Raw genomic sequence first — 20,970 nt, forward strand, 5'->3', positions numbered from 1 at the left:
TCATAAACTACTTTTTCTTCTACCATATTCATGAATAAATTGGTGTATGATGGGGCCACATTGGACTCCATAGCCGTCCCTCTTATCTGGATAAACCAGTCGTCCTGGAACATGAAATAATTCCAGTACAGTATCAGCCTTAAAAGTTCCTCAATAAATGACCATTGTTGTTGTGTAAATCCTCTATCCACATGCAAAACTTTCTTAATAACACCTATACCTGTTTCGTGTTTTATACATGTATCGAGGATTTTGACATCTAAAGTATATATCAAAAAACGGTCATTGGGTAAATACAGATCTTGCACTTTTTTTAAAAAAAAATCTCCTGTATCTTTAATATACGAACTGCACTTCATTACCTCTGTTTGCAACATTTTATCGATAAAAATAGACACATTAGAAAAGGCTGAATCTACACTGGATATTATGGGCCTGCCTGGAGGAGCAGCAAGATTTTTGTGAATCTTTGGTACAGTGTAAAAAACTGGTGTCCTCGGGTTCCTTGTTGTACAAATATTCTTTCAATTTTGTATCAATCACTCCAATCTTTGCTGCTCTCTCCAGACAGGCCAACAATTCTCTCTGTATTCCATGAACAGGATTCTGTGTCAGTTTTTTATAAGTCCCTGGATCATTAAGTTGTTGTTTAATTTCCTCTATGTAGTACCTCTTATCCATAATAACTGATGCTCCCCCCTTATCAGCCCCCTTCAGAATAACATTATCCAATTTATTTTTAAATGTTTGTATGGCTTTCTTTTCTACCTTACTGATATTACTCTTTGTAACTACACCATCCCTAGTTACCTGCTGCTGCAATTTACTTACATCAATATTAACCATTTGAATAAATGTATTAATGCTATCATTACAAATAACAGGCTTAGAATTACTTTTTTTTCCATAGACCTAGATTTTTCAAAGTCCATTCTTTAGAGTCCTTATATGGGGCATTATTATTATCAACATCGCCACCAAATTGGACTTTCAATTTGATATTTCGATAAAACCTGACTTTTTTGAGATCAATAAAGTTCTTGTCTGTTTACTGGGACAAAGACAGTCCTCTATTAAGTAGCGTCAGCTCACCGTCATCCAATGTTACTTGGGAGATGACGGTGAGCTGTAGGATGCATTAGTTGTAATTCAATAATAAGAGGAAAAGAGTTTTTTCACCCCAGGAGTGGACAAAAACCTAACCATTAGGATTTTTTTTACTTGTGATACAACTTATGCTGTTTATTTAATTAAATGCCCATGTTCCCTCATCTATATTGGAGAGACAGTAAGAAAAGTAAAAGATAGACTGAGTCAGCACCGCTCCAATATTAGTTGCAGGGACAGGGAGGCACCCGTATCTCACCACTTTTTAGAAAAAGACCATAGTATTAGCCAACTCAGGTGGCAAGTAATTGATCATGTGGGCCCACAAAGAAAGGGAGGTGACCGTGAGAAATTACTTAAACAAAAAGAGATGTATTGGATTTATAAATTAGGGACTTTGGTTCCAAATGGCATAAATAGGGACTTTGAGTGGTCAGTATTTTGGTAATATGTAGTCATAGGAGTAAATAATACTTAGGTATTGTTTTGAGAGTAGGCCCTTGTACAAGGTAGATATGCTGGTGGCAAATGAAATTGAGATGTGATCATGAGTTATTAAAAATGGTATATAAAAAATTGTGTTAAAAATTGAGTAAAATATTAATGAATATGCTATAATATGTTTAGCAAAAAAATGTTTAGAGATAGGTTATACACTCCTACAGTACAACAGTTTCCATTCACGCCATTTAGTAGAATCACTTCCTAAAAGTCAATTAATGAGGGTCCAACGAATTTTAACAAAACCTGAAAACTATAATAAGAGATCCAAAGAAATGCAAGTAAAATTTCTTAATAGAGGTTATCCACAAACCATTTTGGATAAATGCAGCCAAAGTTTAGGAGCTACAAATAGGGAAAAGAATAAAAACAGTAAGAGAATGTTTTTTTCCTCCCAATATAGTGTACATGGTAATCAAATAGCCAAAATAATAAACAAACATTGGCCTATACTCCAGAGATGTAATAGCCAAATAATGGAATTTAAGGATAAACCCATTATAGCTTATAAAAGGGTTAAAAATGTAAGGGATTACTTTGTGAGATCAGATATAGGACCATCTGAACAAAAACAACAAAGTTACTTAAGTAAAAAGAACTTAGGGTGTTACCCTTGCTTAGGATGCATTAGTTGTAATTCAATAATAAGAGGAAAAGAGTTTTTTCACCCCAGGAGTGGACAAAAACTAACCATTAGGAATTTTTTTACTTGTTATACAACTTATGCTGTTTATTTAATTAAATGCCCATGTTCCCTCATCTATATTGGAGAGACAGTAAGAAAAGTAAAAGATAGACTGAGTCAGCACCACTCCAATATTAGATGCGGGGACAGAGAGGCACCTGTATCTCACCACTTTTTAGAAAAAGGCCATAGTACTAGCCAACTCAGGTGGCAAGTAATTGATCATGTGGGCCCACAAAGAAAGGGAGATGACCGTGAGAAATTACTTCAACAAAAAGAGATGTATTGGATTAATAAATTAGGGACTTTGGTTCCAAATGGCATGAATAGAGACTTTGAGTGGTCAGTATTTTGGTAATATGTAGTAATAGGAGTAAATAATACTTAGGTATTGTTTTGAGAGTAGGCCCTTGTACAAGGTAGATATGCTGGTGGCAAATGAAATAGAGATGTGATCATGAGTTATAAAAAATTGTATATAAAAAAATTGTGTTAAAAATTGAGTGAAATAATAATGAATATGCTATAATATGTTTAGCAAAAAAATGTTTAGAGATAGGTTATACACTTGTATCACTAGGTGGCGCCCGAGTATAGAAGTGAATGGCGCCAAGCCAAACAGTTTAAAAGAGGCATCACTGAGTATTTTGTGTATAGCATGATTAAGTGACAGTAGTCACGAAACGTTGTTGATTTTTTGTCAATAAAGACACTTTTTATATCATTGGTGCTGTGGACATCTTCATGTGTGGTAATATTTGTGGAATTGGCAGATTTCCACTGTCTTCACGAGCACTGAATGATCCGGCAGCTGTTCCTAACTTTAGATGGATTGGGGTAACACAGGCATTTCTCACAACCAGAATAGAAAGGCAAGGTAAAATGACTGTCGGAAATTAACACTTCCTATAAACATTCTAGAAATCAGAACAAAATTCCTTGCTCGAAAAATTTGTGATTTTCTTCTTTTGTAATTTAAAGTTTGGATTTAATAAGACAACATGGCTGAAACCATGTAAGTGACCTCAGTTGGCCTACAAGGAGGTTCTGTCTGCCAATCCATTAGGAAACATAACTGCATGCTTAGACAACAGGCATACAACAGTATTCATCTTAGGTAATTTACCACATCTTCACCACACATAGAAATTAAAAAAGAAAAAAGGTTGTTTCAACCTGGAAGAAGGATCTGTGACCTGGATGATTAAAGGACCATTCAATACAGTAGAATAGCATAATCAATTCTGACAAATTTCAACATTTACTTCAATTTTCCAGTCCTTTGTATCATGTGACAGCTATCAGCCAATCACAGACTCATATATGTTTATAGTTTGAACTCTTGCAGATGCTCAGTAAGAGCTGGTGCCTCAGACAGTGTGCTTATAAAACAACTGTGCACAATGTGATAACGGAATTAAATTAAAAAGTCTAAAAAAAATTAGATGCTCTATCTAATTCATTAATTTGTTAATTATAAATGAGAATTGATAAAGCTAAGAAAAAGGAAAAAACATATCTCCAATAGTCATAAATTGTATTATAAGTAGACGTAAGGTTTGTATCCTCTTTCTTAAAGATCAAAGGGCAAAATGATTACCTGAAGCATAATTAACCTTGTTTAGCCTCATATTAAAAATAATGACTTCCACGTCTGAACCGTTATGTGAACCAAGGAAGAAAGGTAAAGAACTATGTCTATACCATGTGGAAATAACACTTAGGTTAAATGAATGTCTCCCTGAGGTCCATCCAGGAATGTTCTAACCTTAGGCCGCTTATTAACCTTCTCTCCACTAGCTAGACTGTGCTTTCCATTAGTGGCAATGTCAAATGCAATGTTACAGATGTTTGATATTTCCTGAGCATGAACACCACTCCCTTAGCCTACACAGTGGCCATCTTGATAATATGGTAATATATGTTACCATGAGAGAGTATAAAAAATGATATATCAGTTAGTAGAAATATTCTTTTGATAAATCTATTACCATTTCAGTGTCCTGTATTGAAAAAGTTTTTCTGAGTTTGAAGATCATATCAAAATGAATATATTTCCAAATGGAATGGTAGAAAAAAATATAACATAGGAATTAAAAACTGTACTGCTTGTAATGTGACTGCATATGAGTTAGATGTCTGTTCAGACTGCTGGGTTTGATTGTTTCTTACCAAGAGATTTGGTTGGTGATTCTGAGTAGTAAAAGACAGTTCGATTGCAGACAGCTGGGCTTCCTCCCAGGGCACTGGAGTTTCTTCTACTGGAACTTCTGTAAAAAGCAATGTAGAATTGATTATACACTATCAGAACTTGTACATGAGATCCAATATCAAACTAGCTTATCCCTGACAATGGGCCCTATTTATTAAAATGAGGATGCACTTTCGGGGCATTAGCGTTTCATGCTCACTCGTTAAGTAGATGTGGTCTTACCCACCACCTAAAAAAAGTGTGAGAGACTTAAATCATCCTGATCCAATCAGGATGATTGTCAACGAAGTGTGAGCAGGGGGCGGCATTGCACAAGCCCCAATGATAAATGAAGGCAGCAGCCGCAAAGCTGGGCAGTCAAGCTTCCTGAGAGAGAACCATGTCCACCTGTCAAATGATAAATGGAGCTCAATGACTGGATATAGGAAACACGGACAAAAGTTATTACATACTGGCCTATATTACAAATGGAGCACTAATTTATCACGCTCCCGCAAACGGCAAATTTGCGATTAAAAACCAGCCTTTACAAGTAGCTGGTTATTGCTACAGTGAGCTTGCGGTAGCAATTAGCGCTTATAAAAATTAACCAGAGATCAGATTGTAGCATTTTTATTTTTTAATAAAAGAACTGCACCAAGCAGTAATTTGGGGGCTAAGGTTGGCAGCTGTGGGGTGTTAAATATATATGTATATGCTATACATATATATGATATACATATATATTTATTATTATTATTATTATTATTATCGGTTATTTGTAGAGCGCCAACAGATTCCAAACAAAGGGGGAGTACAACAAAACAATTATAGGGTAGAGGGCCCTGCCAAGAGTTGCACTGTTGTAGTCAGCTCTTAAGAAGGTGATCTACAAACAGCTGGACTTTTAGGCTTACATGCTAAGAGGGTTCAGGGGATTGCAGTGGAGGAGAGGAACTGATATTAGGAAAGGTTAGCATAGGTTGTATGCGTCCCTGAACAGTAGAGTCTTTAGAGAGCACTTGAAGCTTTTAAAACTAGAAGAGAGTCTTGTGGAGCGAGTAATATGTGTATATTTGCTGCCTGACTTACCCCCTTCGCTGCGCTAGTTCTCATGCTGTGCCTATGAAAGCACGCTCTTGTGAGCGCAATGCTTCCCAGCAATGTGAATGCGAGGTCACGTTCGTATTGCAGCTAGCTTTTGCAAAAGCGATATTTTGCACAGCACTTGTAATCTAGTCAACTTTTAACTAATTAAAGTGGACATTAAACACTTAATAAATGCTAGCGAAAAGGATGTAATCAATGTAAAAATAAGTCTGAAAATAATATGTAGGTGCGTTCTGTAAAATAATACAACTCTATAAATATCTAGTATCCATAAAGCAAAGGGCACCTCATTGTTGGAACCTGGGAATTCTATAGCTAATATTCTCTGATGGCCAATCGGGAAAAGCTATAAATGAGTCAGTGGTCACTATATTCTGCAACCAATGGCTATGTGGAATATAGCAGTGGTAAGTCTGGGGTCTGCACTTCCAATTCTAATAGAAACTAGAAAAACACACAATTTTCAGTATTAAATTACACGAAAAGGCGACAAAAACAGTATCCTTACTTGTGGGATATTCTCTTCCCCAACAGGAAATGGCAAAGAGTCCCAGCAAAGCTGGTCACATGATCCCTCCTAGGCTCCGCCCACCCCATTCATTCGACCGACGGACAGGAGGAAATATATATAGGAGAAATCATATGATACCGTGGTGACTGTAGTTAGAGAAAATAATTCATGATTAAAAAACCAGGGCGGGCCGTGGACCGGACACACCGTTGGAGAAAGTAATTTATCAGGTAAGCATAAATTCTGTTTTCTCCAACATTGGTGTGTCCGGTCCACTGCGTCATCCTTACTTGTGGGAACCAATACCAAAGCTTTAGGACACGGATGAAGGGAGGGAGCAAATCAGGTCACCTAAATGGAAGGCACCACGGCTTGCAAAACCTTTCTCCCAAAAATAGCCTCCGAAGAAGCAAAAGTATCAAATTTGTAAAATTTGGCAAAAGTGTGCAGTGAAGACCAAGTCGCTGCCTTACATATCTGGTCAACAGAAGCCTCGTTCTTGAAGGCCCATGTGGAAGCCACAGCCCTAGTGGAGTGAGCTGTGATTCTTTCAGGAGGCTGCCGTCCGGCAGTCTCATAAGCCAATCGGATAATGCTTTTAAGCCAAAAGGAAAGAGAGGTAGAAGTCGCTTTTTGACCTCTCCTTTTACCAGAATAAACAACAAACAAGGAAGATGTTTGTCTGAAATCTTTAGTAGCCTCTAAATAGAATTTTAGAGCACGGACTACGTCCAAATTGTGTAACAAACGTTCCTTCTTTGAAACTGGATTCGGACACAAAGAAGGTACAACTATCTCCTGGTTAATATTTTTGTTGGAAACAACTTTCGGAAGAAAACCAGGCTTAGTACGCAAAACCACCTTATCTGCATGGAACACCAGATAGGGCGGAGAACACTGCAGAGCAGATAACTCTGAAACTCTTCTAGCAGAAGAAATTGCAACCAAAAACAAAACTTTCCAAGATAATAACTTAATATCTACGGAATGTAAGGGTTCAAACGGAACCCCTTGAAGAACTGAAAGAACTAGATTTAGACTCCAGGGAGGAGTCAAAGGTCTGTAAACAGGCTTGATCCTAACCAGAGCCTGAACAAATGCTTGAACATCTGGCACAGCTGCCAGTCTTTTGTGAAGTAAAACAGATAAAGCAGAGATCTGTCCCTTCAGAGAACTTGCAGATAATCCTTTCTCCAAACCTTCTTGTAGAAAGGATAGAATCTTAGGAATTTTTATCTTGTTCCATGGGAATCCTTTAGATTCACACCAACAGATATATTTTTTCCATATTTTATGGTAAATTTTTCTAGTTACAGGCTTTCTAGCCTGAATCAGAGTATCTATTACAGAATCTGAAAACCCACGCTTTGATAAAATCAAGCGTTCAATCTCCAAGCCGTCAGTTGGAGGGAAACCAGATTCGGATGTTCGAATGGACCCTGAACAAGAAGGTCCTGTCTCAAAGGTAGCTTCCATGGTGGAGCCGATGACATATTCACCAGGTCTGCATACCAAGTCCTGCGTGGCCACGCAGGAGCTATCAAGATCACCAAGGCCCTCTCCTGATTGATCCTGGCTACCAGCCTGGGGATGAGAGGAAACGGTGGGAATACATAAGCTAGGTTGAAGGTCCAAGGTGCTACTAGTGCATCTACTAGGGTCGCCTTGGGATCCCTGGATCTGGACCCTTAGCAAGGAACCTTGAAGTTCTGACGAGACGCCATCAGATCCATGTCTGGAATGCCCCATAATTGAGTTATTTGGGCAAAGATTTCCGGATGGAGTTCCCACTCCCCCGGATGGAATGTCTGACGACTCAGAAAATCCGCTTCCCAATTTTCCACTCCTGGGATGTGGATCGCAGACAAGTGGCAGGAGTGATCCTCCGCCCATTGAATTATCTTGGTCACTTCTTTCATCGCCAGGGAACTCCTTGTTCCCCCCTGATGATTGATATATGCAACGGTCGTCATGTTGTCTGACTGAAACCTTATGAATTTGGCCTTTGCTAGTTGAGGCCAAGCTCTGAGAGCATTGAATATCGCTCTCAGTTCCAGAATGTTTATCGGGAGAAGAGACTCTTCCCGAGACCATAGACCCTGAGCTTTCAGGGATTCCCAGACCGCGCCCCAGCCCACTAGGCTGGCGTCGGTCGTGACAATGACCCACTCTGGTCTGCGGAAGCTCATTCCCTGTGACAGATTGTCCAGGGTCAGCCACCAACGGAGTGAATCTCTGGTCTTTTGATCTACTTGAATCGTCGGAGACAAGTCTGTATAATCCCCATTCCACTGTCTGAGCATGCACAGTTGTAATGGTCTTAGATGAATTCGTGCAAAAGGAACTATGTCCATTGTTGCAACCATCAATCCTATTACTTCCATGCACTGCGCTATGGAAGGACGAGGAACAGAATGAAGTACTTGACAAGAGCTTAGAAGTTTTGATTTTCTGACCTCTGTCAGAAAAATCCTCATTTCTAAGGAATCTATTATTGTTCCCAAGAAGGGAACTCTTGTTGACGGGGACAGAGAACTTTTTTCTTTGTTCACCTTCCATCCGTGAGATCTGAGAAAGGCTAGGACGATGTCCGTATGAGCCTTTGCTTTTGACAGGGACGACGCTTGAATCAGGATGTCGTCCAAGTAAGGTACTACTGCAATGCCCCTTGGTCTTAGAACCGCTAGAAGGGACCCTAGTACCTTTGTGAAAATCCTTGGAGCAGTGGCTAATCCAAATGGAAGTGCCACAAACTGGTAATGCTTGTCCAGAAAAGCGAACCTTAGGAACTGATGATGTTCCTTGTGGATAGGAATATGTAGGTACGCATCCTTTAAATCCACTGTAGTCATAAATTGATTTTCCTGAATAGTAGGTAGGATCGTTCAAATAGTTTCCATTTTGAACGATGGTACCCTGAGAAATTTGTTTAGGATCTTTAGATCCAAAATTGGTCTGAATGTTCCCTCTTTTTTGGGAACTATGAACAGATTGGAATAAAATCCCCTTGCTTGTTCTCTTATTGGAACTGGATGTATCACTCCCATCTTTAACAGGTCTTCTACACAATGTAAGAATGCCTGTCTCTTTATTTGGTTTGAAGATAATTGAGACCTGTGGAACCTTCCCCTTGGGGGTAGTTCCTTGAATTCCAGGAGATAACCTTGAGAAACTATTTCTAGCGCCCAAGGATCCTGAACATCTCTTGCCCAAGCCTGAGCAAAGAGAGAAAGTCTGCCCCCCACTAGATCCGGTCCCGGATCGGGGGCTATCCCTTCATGCTGTTTTGGTAGCAGTGGTAGGCTTCTTGGCCTGCTTACCCTTGTTCCAGCCTTGCATTGGTTTCCAGGCTGGTTTGGGTTGTGAAGTATTACCCTCTTGCTTAGAGGATACAGAATTAGAGACTGGTCCGTTTCTGCGAAAGGGACGAAAATTAGGCTTATTAGCCTTAAAAGACCTATCCTGTGGGAGGGCGTGGCCCTTTCCCCCAGTGATGTCTGAAATAATCTCTTTCAAATCAGGTCCAAATAATGTTTTACCTTTGAAAGGAATGTTAAGCAATTTTGTCTTGGAAGACACATCCGCTGACCAAGACTTTAGCCAAAGCACTCTGCGCGCCACGACAGCAAACCCTGAATTTTTCGCCGCTAATCTAGCTAATTGCAAAGCGGCATCTAAAACAAAAGAGTTAGCCAATTTAAGTGCTTGAACTCTGTCCATAACCTCCTCATACGAAGATTCTTTACTGAGCGATTTTTCTAGTTCCTCGAACCAGAAACACGCTGCCGTAGTGACAGGAACAATGCATGAAATTGGTTGTAGAAGGTAACCTTGCTGTACAAAAATATTTTTAAGCAAACCCTCTAATTTCTTATCCATAGGATCTTTGAAAGCACAACTATCTTCGATAGGAATAGTAGTGCTTTTTTTTAGAGTAGAAACCGCCCCCTCGACCTTGGGGACTGTCTGCCATAAGTCCTTTCTGGGGTCGACTATAGGAAATAATTTCTTAAATATAGGGGGGGGAACAAAAGGTATGCCGGGCCTTTCCCACTCTTTATTTACTATGTCCGCCACCCGCTTGGGTATAGGAAAAGCGTCGGGGGGCACCGGAACCTCTAGGAACTTGTCCATCTTACATAATTTCTCTGGAATGACCAAATTGTCACAACCATCCAGAGTAGATAACACATCCTTAAGCAGTGCGCGGAGATGTTCTAATTTAAATTTAAATGTCACAACATCAGGTTCAGCTTGATGAGAAATTTTTCCTGAATCTGAAATTTCTCCATCAGACAAAACCTCCCTCATGGCCCCTTGAGATTGGTGTGAGGGTATGTCAGAACAGTTATCATCAGCGTCCTCTTGCTCTTCAGTGTTTAAAACAGAGCAATCGCGCTTTCTCTGATAAGTAGGCATTTTGGATAAAAGATTTGCTATGGAGTTATCCATTACAGCCGTTAATTGTTGCATGGTAATAAGTATTGGCGCACTAGATGTACTAGGGGCCTCCTGTGTGGGCATAACTGGTGTAGACACAGTAGGGGATGATGTAGTATCATGTTTACTCCCCTCATTTGAGGAATCATCTTGGGCAATATCATTATCTGTTGCATTACTGTCCTTACTTTGTTTGGACACTATGGCACAATTATCACATAAATTTAAATGGGGAGACACATTGGCTTTCATACATATAGAACATAGCTTATCTGATGGTACAGACATGTTAAACAGGCTTAAACTTGTCAACAAAGCACAAAAAACGTTTTAAAATAAAACCGTTACTGTCACTTTAAATTTCAAACTGAAAACACTTTATTACTGAATATGTGAAAAAGTATGAAGGAATTGTTCAAAATTCACCAAAATTTCACCACAGTGTCTTAAAGCATTAAAAGTATTGCACACCAAATTTCAGAGCTTTAACCCTTAAATTAACGGAACCGGAGCCGTTTTTACATTTAACCCCTATACAGTCCCAGAATGAGGCTCTGTCTATAACTAGAAAGGCCCCCATCTGAAAAAGGTGTCCAACACAGTGCCTGCCGTTTTTCTAAACGTTCCCCAAGATTATAATACCAATAATTAGTTAGAATCTGCATAATATGCCTAGTAAAGCAATTGTTTTAGCCCAGAAAAATGTCTACCAGTTTTTAAGCCCTTTTTGAAGCCCTGATTTGGACAAATTGAGGCCTACTTTGAGTGAGCTATTTTCATGTAAGACAAGGAGAATCACCATCACAGATGTTTTTTCTAAATTGGAGGACCTCCTCATTAAAGAACATAAAACTTGGTGGGATATAAACCTCATGGAAAAGTATTTGAGTATGGACATGATCCCAAGAGGATTAAGAATTGTTAAGTTTCCTATATTTTTAGTCACTGACAAGGCCTTTATAGAAAGATGGAACACTGTGTTAACAGATTGCTCAATTAGATTAATGAATATGCTCATTGTATATAAAAAAGATCAGTTAGAGCACATACGCAGTGAAATTACCACACTACAAGAAGACATGAACCAGTTTTTGACACATAAGGATTATAACAATTTCGATGATATCCTAAAAGGGACTGTAACTTCTGTTAAAGAGGACATTGATGCTTTAAAGTATAAGAAATTTGATAGAGACTTGTAAGATTATAAAAACAATATGGTGTACCTCTGGTCTAATTTTAAAAGAAAACCCAGGAGATACAATAAGAAAAATCAAAAATCACGTACTAAACAAGTCTCTTTTTCAGACACGGATGCCTCTTCAACAGAGGAGGAGAGCGTCAAATCTACCATACTCCAGGAGACTCGAGAGGAGGTACAAGACAGGTATGACAGCCATAATAGTCATAATTTGGGTATTGAAAACATGACAATCAATGAGGTTCCACTATCACACATTGTAGATAACGCAAGTAGTCATAATCAAGAATCTAACCGTACCATCACACCCACATTTGAGATAGTACTTGATGATAGGGAGGCAACAGCTAATGTACAGGCCTCTGATAATGCGAATCAAGCAGGTATAGTACAGGTTTTTCCCAAGGAACAAAGAACAAAAGGCATAGGTTTAGGAAGAGGAAAAGAAGGGGCAAGAGGGTCACTTCAAACAGAAAAGAGATATGGCCTGAGAGTGAATCGACAGAAAAACAGATACAAAGTCACACAGTAATGAATGTCTCTTCATATGATCTGACACATGAACAAGAGCAATTACTACAGCTGGGACTAGGTTTTGTACCAGCTGAAGACTTTAATGTTTTTGACACTATTATTGATGTCAATAAGTTTGTACGTAAATTGACATTAAAAAAGTTTTTCACACAGCAAAATATGTCCCAGCCTTTTGTCTCAGATAGCAATTGTGATCCATACACCTTAGAAGTTACCCCTATTGATCTAACATTTGACGAAGTACGTGACTATATGTCTCTTTTGGAATTAGAAGTCGAATCCAATAAGACAAACTTTGGGGTCAAAAGCACACATGTAGGCTTTAGGCCACCGTCCATTTTTTACCCCACAAGAAGTAGGGGTAATGTATTGGAATTCTTCCATAAACAAGTAGAGATGGACTTGCAGAGTCTACACGATAGTTTGAGTACTACTATCAAGGTCCAAAACTTATCTCTATCACAGAAAGTTGCCCTTAAATCCCTGCAAGAGAATTATAATATCATAATCAAGCAGGCGGATAAGGGGGGTAATGTAGTGGTACTCAATAGAGGGGACTACATTGAAGAAGCTAATCGTCAACTCAATGATACCCAAGTCTATGCAAAGTTGGGAAAAAATCCAACACTTGACTACCAGAGACTTGTGTATGATCTATTGGATGATGGGAGAGAAGCTGGATTTTTTGATAGTGACACTTTTGACTTTCTTTATGTCAAGGATCCTATCATTCCCATCTTTCACCATCTTCCAAAGATCCACAAGTCTCTGGAGTCTATCAAGGGAAGGCCCATTGTTTCGGGCATTGGCTCCCTTTTGGAGAGATTATCAGCTTGGATCGACAGTATCCTCCAACCATTAGTATTACTTGTTCCTAGCTTCTTAAGAGACACTAAGCATCTTCTGAATCTTTTGGATAATGAGATCTGGTCCTCGAATCAAGTTTGGCTTACTGTGGATGTTGTTGGTCTGTATTCGGCCATACCGCATGATTTAGGCCTACGGGCCGTTAAATTTTTCTTGGACCGGTATAGTAATTATTCAACGGATTTCAGAAATTATGTTATTGATATAATAGAGTTCTTGCTTAACCATAATTATTTTCTTTTTGAAAATGAGTTTTTCCTCCAGAAACGTGGAACAGCTATGGGGGCAAAATTTGCCCCCTCCTATGCCAACCTATACATGGGTTGGTGGGAGCTGTTCCACGTTTATGGACAGGAAAACTCTTTTCAACATTGTATCAAATTCTATAGACGTTATATCGATGATTTGCTTTTTATATGGGGGGGTACAGTGCAAGAGGCTGATGAATTCGTTGCAAACCTCAACAATAACAGATATGGATTAAGTTTCACATATACTTGTGACTCCATCAAGGTTCCATATTTGGACTTAACACTTATAGGTGATGTTTGCAATGGGGTCGTCATCTCTGAGCTGTACTCTAAGCCAATCAAGTCCAACTCTCTGTTGCATGCAAAGAGTTTGCATCCTAGGTGCACAGGCTTTGGTATGATAAAAGGCGAATACATAAGATTCAAACGCAATTGTTCTAGCGAACAGACCTTCTTATTAGAGGGTGTTGCATTAAGACAAAAATTTATTGAACGAGGATACGAGGTCTCTATAATAGAGAAAGCAGCAGCTCAAGTGGAAGCTATGGACAGGTCATCTCTCCTAAAGGACAAACCTAGGCATAGGTCAAAAAAAATTGTTGCACAAGATGATAAAATAATTTTTAGCACACGATACAGTAGACAATATGATGCCATTATTAAAATTGTAAAGAAGAATTTACCCATATTAATGGGTGATGCATCTTTGAACCCTATTGTCAAAAAAGGCTTTCGTTTCGTCTCAAGACGAAATCAAACCTTAGGCAACCACTTGTCTCCCAGTATGATTCGTGGTTATGCTAAAAAAGACAGTTGGTTAACCACTAAAGGTCACTTCAAGTGTGGCAAATCAAGCTGCAAAGCATGTGGCCAAGCGATGGTTACGAAGCAATTTCAATCGTGCGTTACTCAACGGATATATAATGTGGATCATTTCTCCAATTGTAGAAATAAGTATGTTGTCTACATGATCAAGTGCACATCTTGTAACCTACAATATGTAGGTATGACCACCAGGGAAGTCCGAGAAAGGATTAGGGAACATCTCAATGATATCTCCAATGTCAATCCATGTTCAGCATTGGCAGAGCATTTTATTGTCGAACATGATTGTAAGGTGGACTCATTCAGATGGCTGGTGATTGAGTTAATTCGCCGTCCTGTAAGAGGGGGTAATGTGGATGAGATACTTTCCAAAAGAGAAGCCTTTTGGATTTTCACCCTGAGAACAAGGGTACCTTTGGGTTTCAATATTGATTCAGACATAATTAATGTCTGGAAATAGGTAACTCATTCAATATTAACTGATTTAGAAACAACATACAGTTAGGTTTGATGAAACACATGGGCAAATTGTTATATACACCCCTTGGGGTTATTAGAAATTAGGTTTATTCTTCAGTACAATAGTTATAACAACAAGAGGGAATATTCACTACAAACTTAGTTTTATTTATGTGACATCTCTCTGATAAGTTACTAACCCAGATAATTTCATTTCCCCTCCTTTCTGGGCTCTATGTGATGCTCTTATATGTTTCATCAAGTTTTATTAGATTGTCCCATATGATTTGTAGAATAGACACAATCTTTCTCATACCATCTTAATATTAGGCGAGCAAATTTGTGTTCGGCTATTCTCAGTGATAGAGCAATTATGTTTTTTATAGTTTTCTGGGTGGATGTTTTGCCAGTGTTGCAAGCTTCGATCTATACCATACGTTAACCTGTTAGGCTTAAATATAATATCAATATCTGGTATGGATGGAGACTGCGATAAAAATGGCAAATATATAATTCATTAGTAACTGATAAGGGCCTCCCCCAGATTTCTATTTTGCACTCTCACTCAGTGAAGTTGAATATAAATAAACATAAAATGTAAAACCCTTGTATGGGGAAAAAGATGTGTAACATTGATATGCATAGGGGCAAACTTTTATATTTTGAACAATGTGTGTTTTTTCCTTTTCTTTTTCTTTTCTCCTTTTTCCTTTAGAGTGAAGGGTTAAAATATTCACAGGGGCGGTCACTATGATCTCCTCAATCAATTATTCATTAGGTAAATTGTCCAATCAGCTTTTCACTGAGGGTATTTATATGTCCAGCATTGTATAATTCACAGGTCACGGATGAAGGCGTGAGCCGAAACGCGTCTGACCATTCCCTGCTACATGTAGCTTGTTTTTATGTACTGTAATCTCTCCTAAGTGATGCCAGCAATAAATGTGCTTTTTTTCACAAACTACTTCTATGCCTGAGACCCGCTTTCTTTGTTACTGACCAGAAAAATGTCTACCAGTTTTTAAGCCCTTTTTGAAGCCCTTTATTCTTTTATGTTTAACTAAGAAAATGGCTTACCGGTCCCCATGAGGGGAAATGACAGCCTTCCAGCATTACATGGTCTTGTTAGAAATATGGCTAGTCATACCTTAAGCAGAAAAGACTGCTAACTGTTTCCCCCAACTGAAGTTACTTCATCTCAACAGTCCTGTGTGGAAACAGCAATCGATTTTAGTTACTGTCTGCTAAAATCATCTTCCTCTTACAAACAGAAATCTTCATCTTTTTCTGTTTCAGAGTAAATAGTACATACCAGCACTATTTTAAAATAACAAACACTTGATAGAAGAATAAAACTACATTTAAACACCAAAAAACTCTTAACCATCTCCGTGGAGATGTTGCCTGTGCAACGGCAAAGAGAATGACTGGGGTGGGCGGAGCCTAGGAGGGATCATGTGACCAGCTTTGCTGGGACTCTTTGCCATTTCCTGTTGGGGAAGAGAATATCCCACAAGTAAGGATGACGCCGTGGACCGGACACACCAATGTTGGAGAAATAAAGTATATTGCAACGTTTTCTTTTGTAAACATAATTAAAGAATTTATTTTACAATCCCTTTAACTGTGGAGAACACAATCTCCACTGTATCTGCCAGTTGTGATGGACATACGTGAGATGTCCTCTGATCTCCTGCACTTGTTCGCCGTATAGGGGTAAATGACAGATAGTGCAGGATCCATTCTGTATGGATGAGGGTAACCACCATCCTCTGAAAGTCAGCCACAGTCCACTGGGGAACCACAGAAACAATCCTCTGACATGTACAGGGTTAAGTGTATGTTGGCACCACTTGCAAGGTGACAGGCTGGGGCCCAGCACTGGTCAGGGGATGGCTGGTCCCCTGCAGTAGTAAGTAGCAGTCAAACCTTGCAAGATAGGAGAAACATAACTAACTCAAGCAAGCAGGAAAGCGTGTATATAGGGGCGTGTGTATAGGGTCGTATATAGGGGCGTGTGTATAGGGGCGTGTGTATAGGGGCGTATATAGGGGTGTATATAGGGGCGTGTATAGGGGCGCATATAGGGTGGGGGCTTCTGGTTAATTTCTACCTAACATCTACCCACCAGTACTGCTATAGATCTACAAGAGACCATGAGGAAACTTGTTTATTGACAAATTATTATGTTTTTTTGTCACATTGAAAAAAGAAGTATCACAACTATAAATTATTCACAAAATAAAAGATATTAGTAAGCTGAATAATGTTAAAAGAACGTTCACCGCGCCAGTCACTTGCAGTACATTTGGATCCATGTGTTTTATAGGCAACAAAGCAGCACTTAAAAGGATAGGAAACCCAGATATTTTCTTTTGTGATCCATGCAGAGGATACAATTTGCTTCCATTATAAAATCTGCTTTGTTTTCATTGTATCCTTTGTTGAAGAGATACTTAGGTAGGTGCCTAGAGCACTACATTACAGGAAATAGTGCTGCTATCTAGTACTCTTGCAAATGGATAACATAATTGCAAAACTGCTGCCATATAGTGCTCCAGACACGTGCCTGCTCCTGAGCTTATGTCCATGCTTTTCAACAAAAGATACTAAGAGAACAAAGAAAATGTGATAATAGAATTAAATTAGAAAGTTGTTTAAAAATGCATGTTCTATCTGAATCATGACTGAAACAATTTGGTTTCACATCCCTTTAAAGAGTTAAAGCTCTTAGCCTTCGGCTCCCAGATGTTTTGGAACTACATTTCCCACGATGCTGAGACACTCTTTAGGCTATCTGAGCATCATGGGAAATGTAGTTCCAAAACATCTGGGAGCCGAAGGTTGCTGACCCCTTCTAGTATAACCATTGATCTGTAAAACATACCAACTTTTGGAGGAGCCCAGTACTGAGCAAGCCTGCGATATATTCTAATATACAATGGAGCACGAGCTGGCTTTTCATCAGACTCTTCAGGGGGTCTTTCTGTAGGGCCCAGATACATAATAGAAGCCTGATGTCGTTGGGGCCAATCCTAGAATATCAAGAAAGGGAGAAATACTCATAATGCTGACTGTTCAGGATCTCAGAAAATTCTTAAAGTGTTTAAAAAAATAAATCTCTGATTATGATAACATCTGCAAAACATAAATAACTGTTTAAAAATTGCTACACAACGTGCGCAAGTACATTTAACTGCTGTCATTTGTTTCTATTTAACGGAACACCCAGAATAGATCTTAAAATACCCTCTTAGACCAAAAATACTTGTTTGTCTTTACTAAATTACATGTTCAGCTTCCATTCACATTTCCTGATCATTTACTTCATTGAGAAAATGTCCAGGATGTTTCTATTTTTGGAGAATAATTATTGTTAAAAATAGCTTTTCAGCGGACTCTTGTAAAACTCAGCCTTTTGATATCTAAAAAGCACACAGTGACTAAGGCTCAATTATTAGAAATGGTGGGATTGAAAAAGCTTTCCAGTATTTTGTACGGTTTTATATACTGTATATACTGTTTCTACTTCCAGCAGTTAACATCTTACTTAGTATAAAAACCCTAGGGGGTTCACCTCCAGTGTACTACCCAGGATCTTTTAAGTGGGCACACCACCCGGCTAAAACTTAGCCAATACTAAGCTAAAATGAGCTAATATTAAAAATGCACAAATTGTCATTAAATACATTTATGCTACATTATGCAATTAATTTGTGCTTTGGATAGCAGAAAATGATTTAATATAAGCAAATATTACATAGTCACTCCAAGGCTACTTCATTAATCACCCAGCTGGCAAACTTTTCTTTGGAAAACACTGACCTCCATATTTAGAAGACCACAAACTTTTGGGGTTTCATAATCTTCCAGCCGGAGCACGAGAGACCACCTGATAATTTTTAGAGAGATCCCTAAAAAACAGATCTGTTTGGGCCCCTCAAGCATTGGAAGTTGACCCCCGTTTCTTGACTGAAATTTGTGGGGCTACATATGAACAACAACTTTAAAGGGACATTAAACAAAAATTTTAATCCACTATAAAGGGATAGATTACAAGTGGTGCGATAATGTTAGCGCGTGTGATATATAAATATCACACTCACAGAAGCGCAACCTTAAAGACCATAGGGTTATGGATAAAATAAAAGTTGCACTAAATACAACATAAATACATTAAAAAAAATACTGTAATACTCATATAAACACTAAATTATTCATATTAATAATACCTTTTATAAAGGTTCAAAGGTATATGGCCATGATTTTTACTGCAAAATACTATATATATATATATATATATATATATATATATATATATATATATATATATATGTATATAATAAAGAAGAAGCTTGCACTCGCTGGATTTGTGAAAAAGTGCTTTAAATAGCACAAAAATGTGACGTTTCGGGGATCAATCACCCCTTCATCAGACCAAACAAAGAGTGAACAAACAGCAGTGTTTAAATCAAGTGTTAACTCCTCCGCCAACTCAGAATAGGACAGCCCCAAATAGATCATGTGCTATATGACCCATCAATTCTACACACAAGTATTATTGTTTAAACAGACAAATCTTATCGTGTCTCATATACCAATAGGATGTTAGTGACAACATGTTACTAAAACAAATTTAAACAAATAAACATAAAAACATGTAAATAGGTCATTCGCCCTGCTGATAAGGGCGGTGCGGTTGTCATTATGAACTATGACAACTATAAGAATGAAATCCTTGAGCAATTGGCTGACCCACTAGTCTATCGCAAATTGGATAGGAATCCTACCATGATTTTTCAAAGAACCATTGATGAATTGCTAAAGAAGACACTTCAACATAACTTTATTGATGATCAAATCCATCAATACTTGACGACTGGGACTCCGACATGTTCGATTCTTTACACGTTGCCTAAAATTCACAAATCACTCGAGAAGCCACCAGGACGCCCTATCGTATCCGCCAGAAATTCTATTCTATCACCTCTAGCCAAATTTGTAGATTTTCATCTACAACCCTGTGTTATCAGAATGTCTTCCTTTTTAAGGGACTCCTCACAACTTATTGAAGAAATAGTGAATGGATTATACCATCTAGAACCCGACAGTCTCCTTGTAACAGCGGATGTGAACAGTCTATATACAATTATTCCCCATGATAAGGGAATTGGGGCAGTGCAGAAGGCCTTGCTGAAGACACCATATGTTGGTCCTCCCATTGATGTGCTCCTTGAGTTGATTAGATGTTGTCTTGAATTAATTTTTTTCAAATTCGAAACCGATTACTATCTGCAAATATCAGACATGGCGATGGGGTCGAATATGGCCCCATCATATGCCAATATTTTTATGGAAGATTATGAAGTGAACATCATGTAAGTTGCTGAGAGATCACAGATATCTATGTATAGACGATACATAGATGATCTGTTCTTTATCTGGAATGGTACCACTAAAGATCTGGAAGACTGGTTTCAGGAGCTGAATGATTTACAGCATCCAGTGAAATTCAAATTGAAATATGATACCACAGATTGAATTTTTGGATCTATTGATCTATAAGGAAACGGATCATTTGGCAAAGACATTATATGCCAAACCAACGGACAAAAACTCCATTCTATGTGCCTCTAGTGCTCATCCCATGAGCTTGGTCAACTCAATTCCTAGGGCTCAGATGCTAAGAACTGTACGTAATAACACTGATCCCCTTAAGAAATTGGCTCAGCTAGAAGATATGGACAAGCGTTTTGTCCAGAGGGGATACTCTAACCCCAGGATCCAAAAACTCTGCAAAGAAATGGAACATTTAACACAAAAGGATGTTCTATCAGCACAGAAAATGAATGTAAAGAATAAAAACCTGGTGGGAGAAACCAAGAGAATACTTTTCACCACTGAATATTCTCCAGACAAAAGAAGTTTTGCAAAGACTTTTAAAAAACACTGGGCAGTGGTCAACACAGACCCAACTCTTCCCTTCGATAAATGTGGCCCACCGATGATAGCTTTTAAAAAGGGCAGATCATTAAGAGACCAGCTTATGCTGACGGACCCTGAACATTGCTACCAAAAGAATTGGATCAAAAGTAAGAAGAAAGGTTGCTTTAGATGCTCTGGGTGCACCACCTGCAATTCAATGATCCAGGGGCATCACTTTAGACACCCCCATACAAACCAACGCTTCAACATCAAGTTTTACCTCACATGTACTACCACACATGTGGTGTATGTGCTAAACTGTACCTGTGGCCGTTTTTTTTTATGTGGGGAAAACGAGTGATA

At 38.6% G+C, this 20,970-nt stretch overlaps 1 protein-coding gene across 1 annotated transcript in view; it reads right to left on the reverse strand.

The window, feature by feature from the left end:
- The window catches only part of AGK (acylglycerol kinase), a 204,290-nt gene that overhangs the window by 19,636 nt on the left and 163,684 nt on the right, over positions 1–20,970 (reverse strand). The window contains 2 exon segments of the mRNA XM_053718997.1: positions 4,466–4,563; positions 17,570–17,717. Coding sequence (XP_053574972.1) covers positions 4,466–4,563; positions 17,570–17,717 — 246 coding nt within the window.

The sequence above is a fragment of the Bombina bombina genome, chromosome 6 (assembly GCF_027579735.1).
Source record: "Bombina bombina isolate aBomBom1 chromosome 6, aBomBom1.pri, whole genome shotgun sequence".
NCBI lineage: Eukaryota > Metazoa > Chordata > Amphibia > Anura > Bombinatoridae > Bombina > Bombina bombina.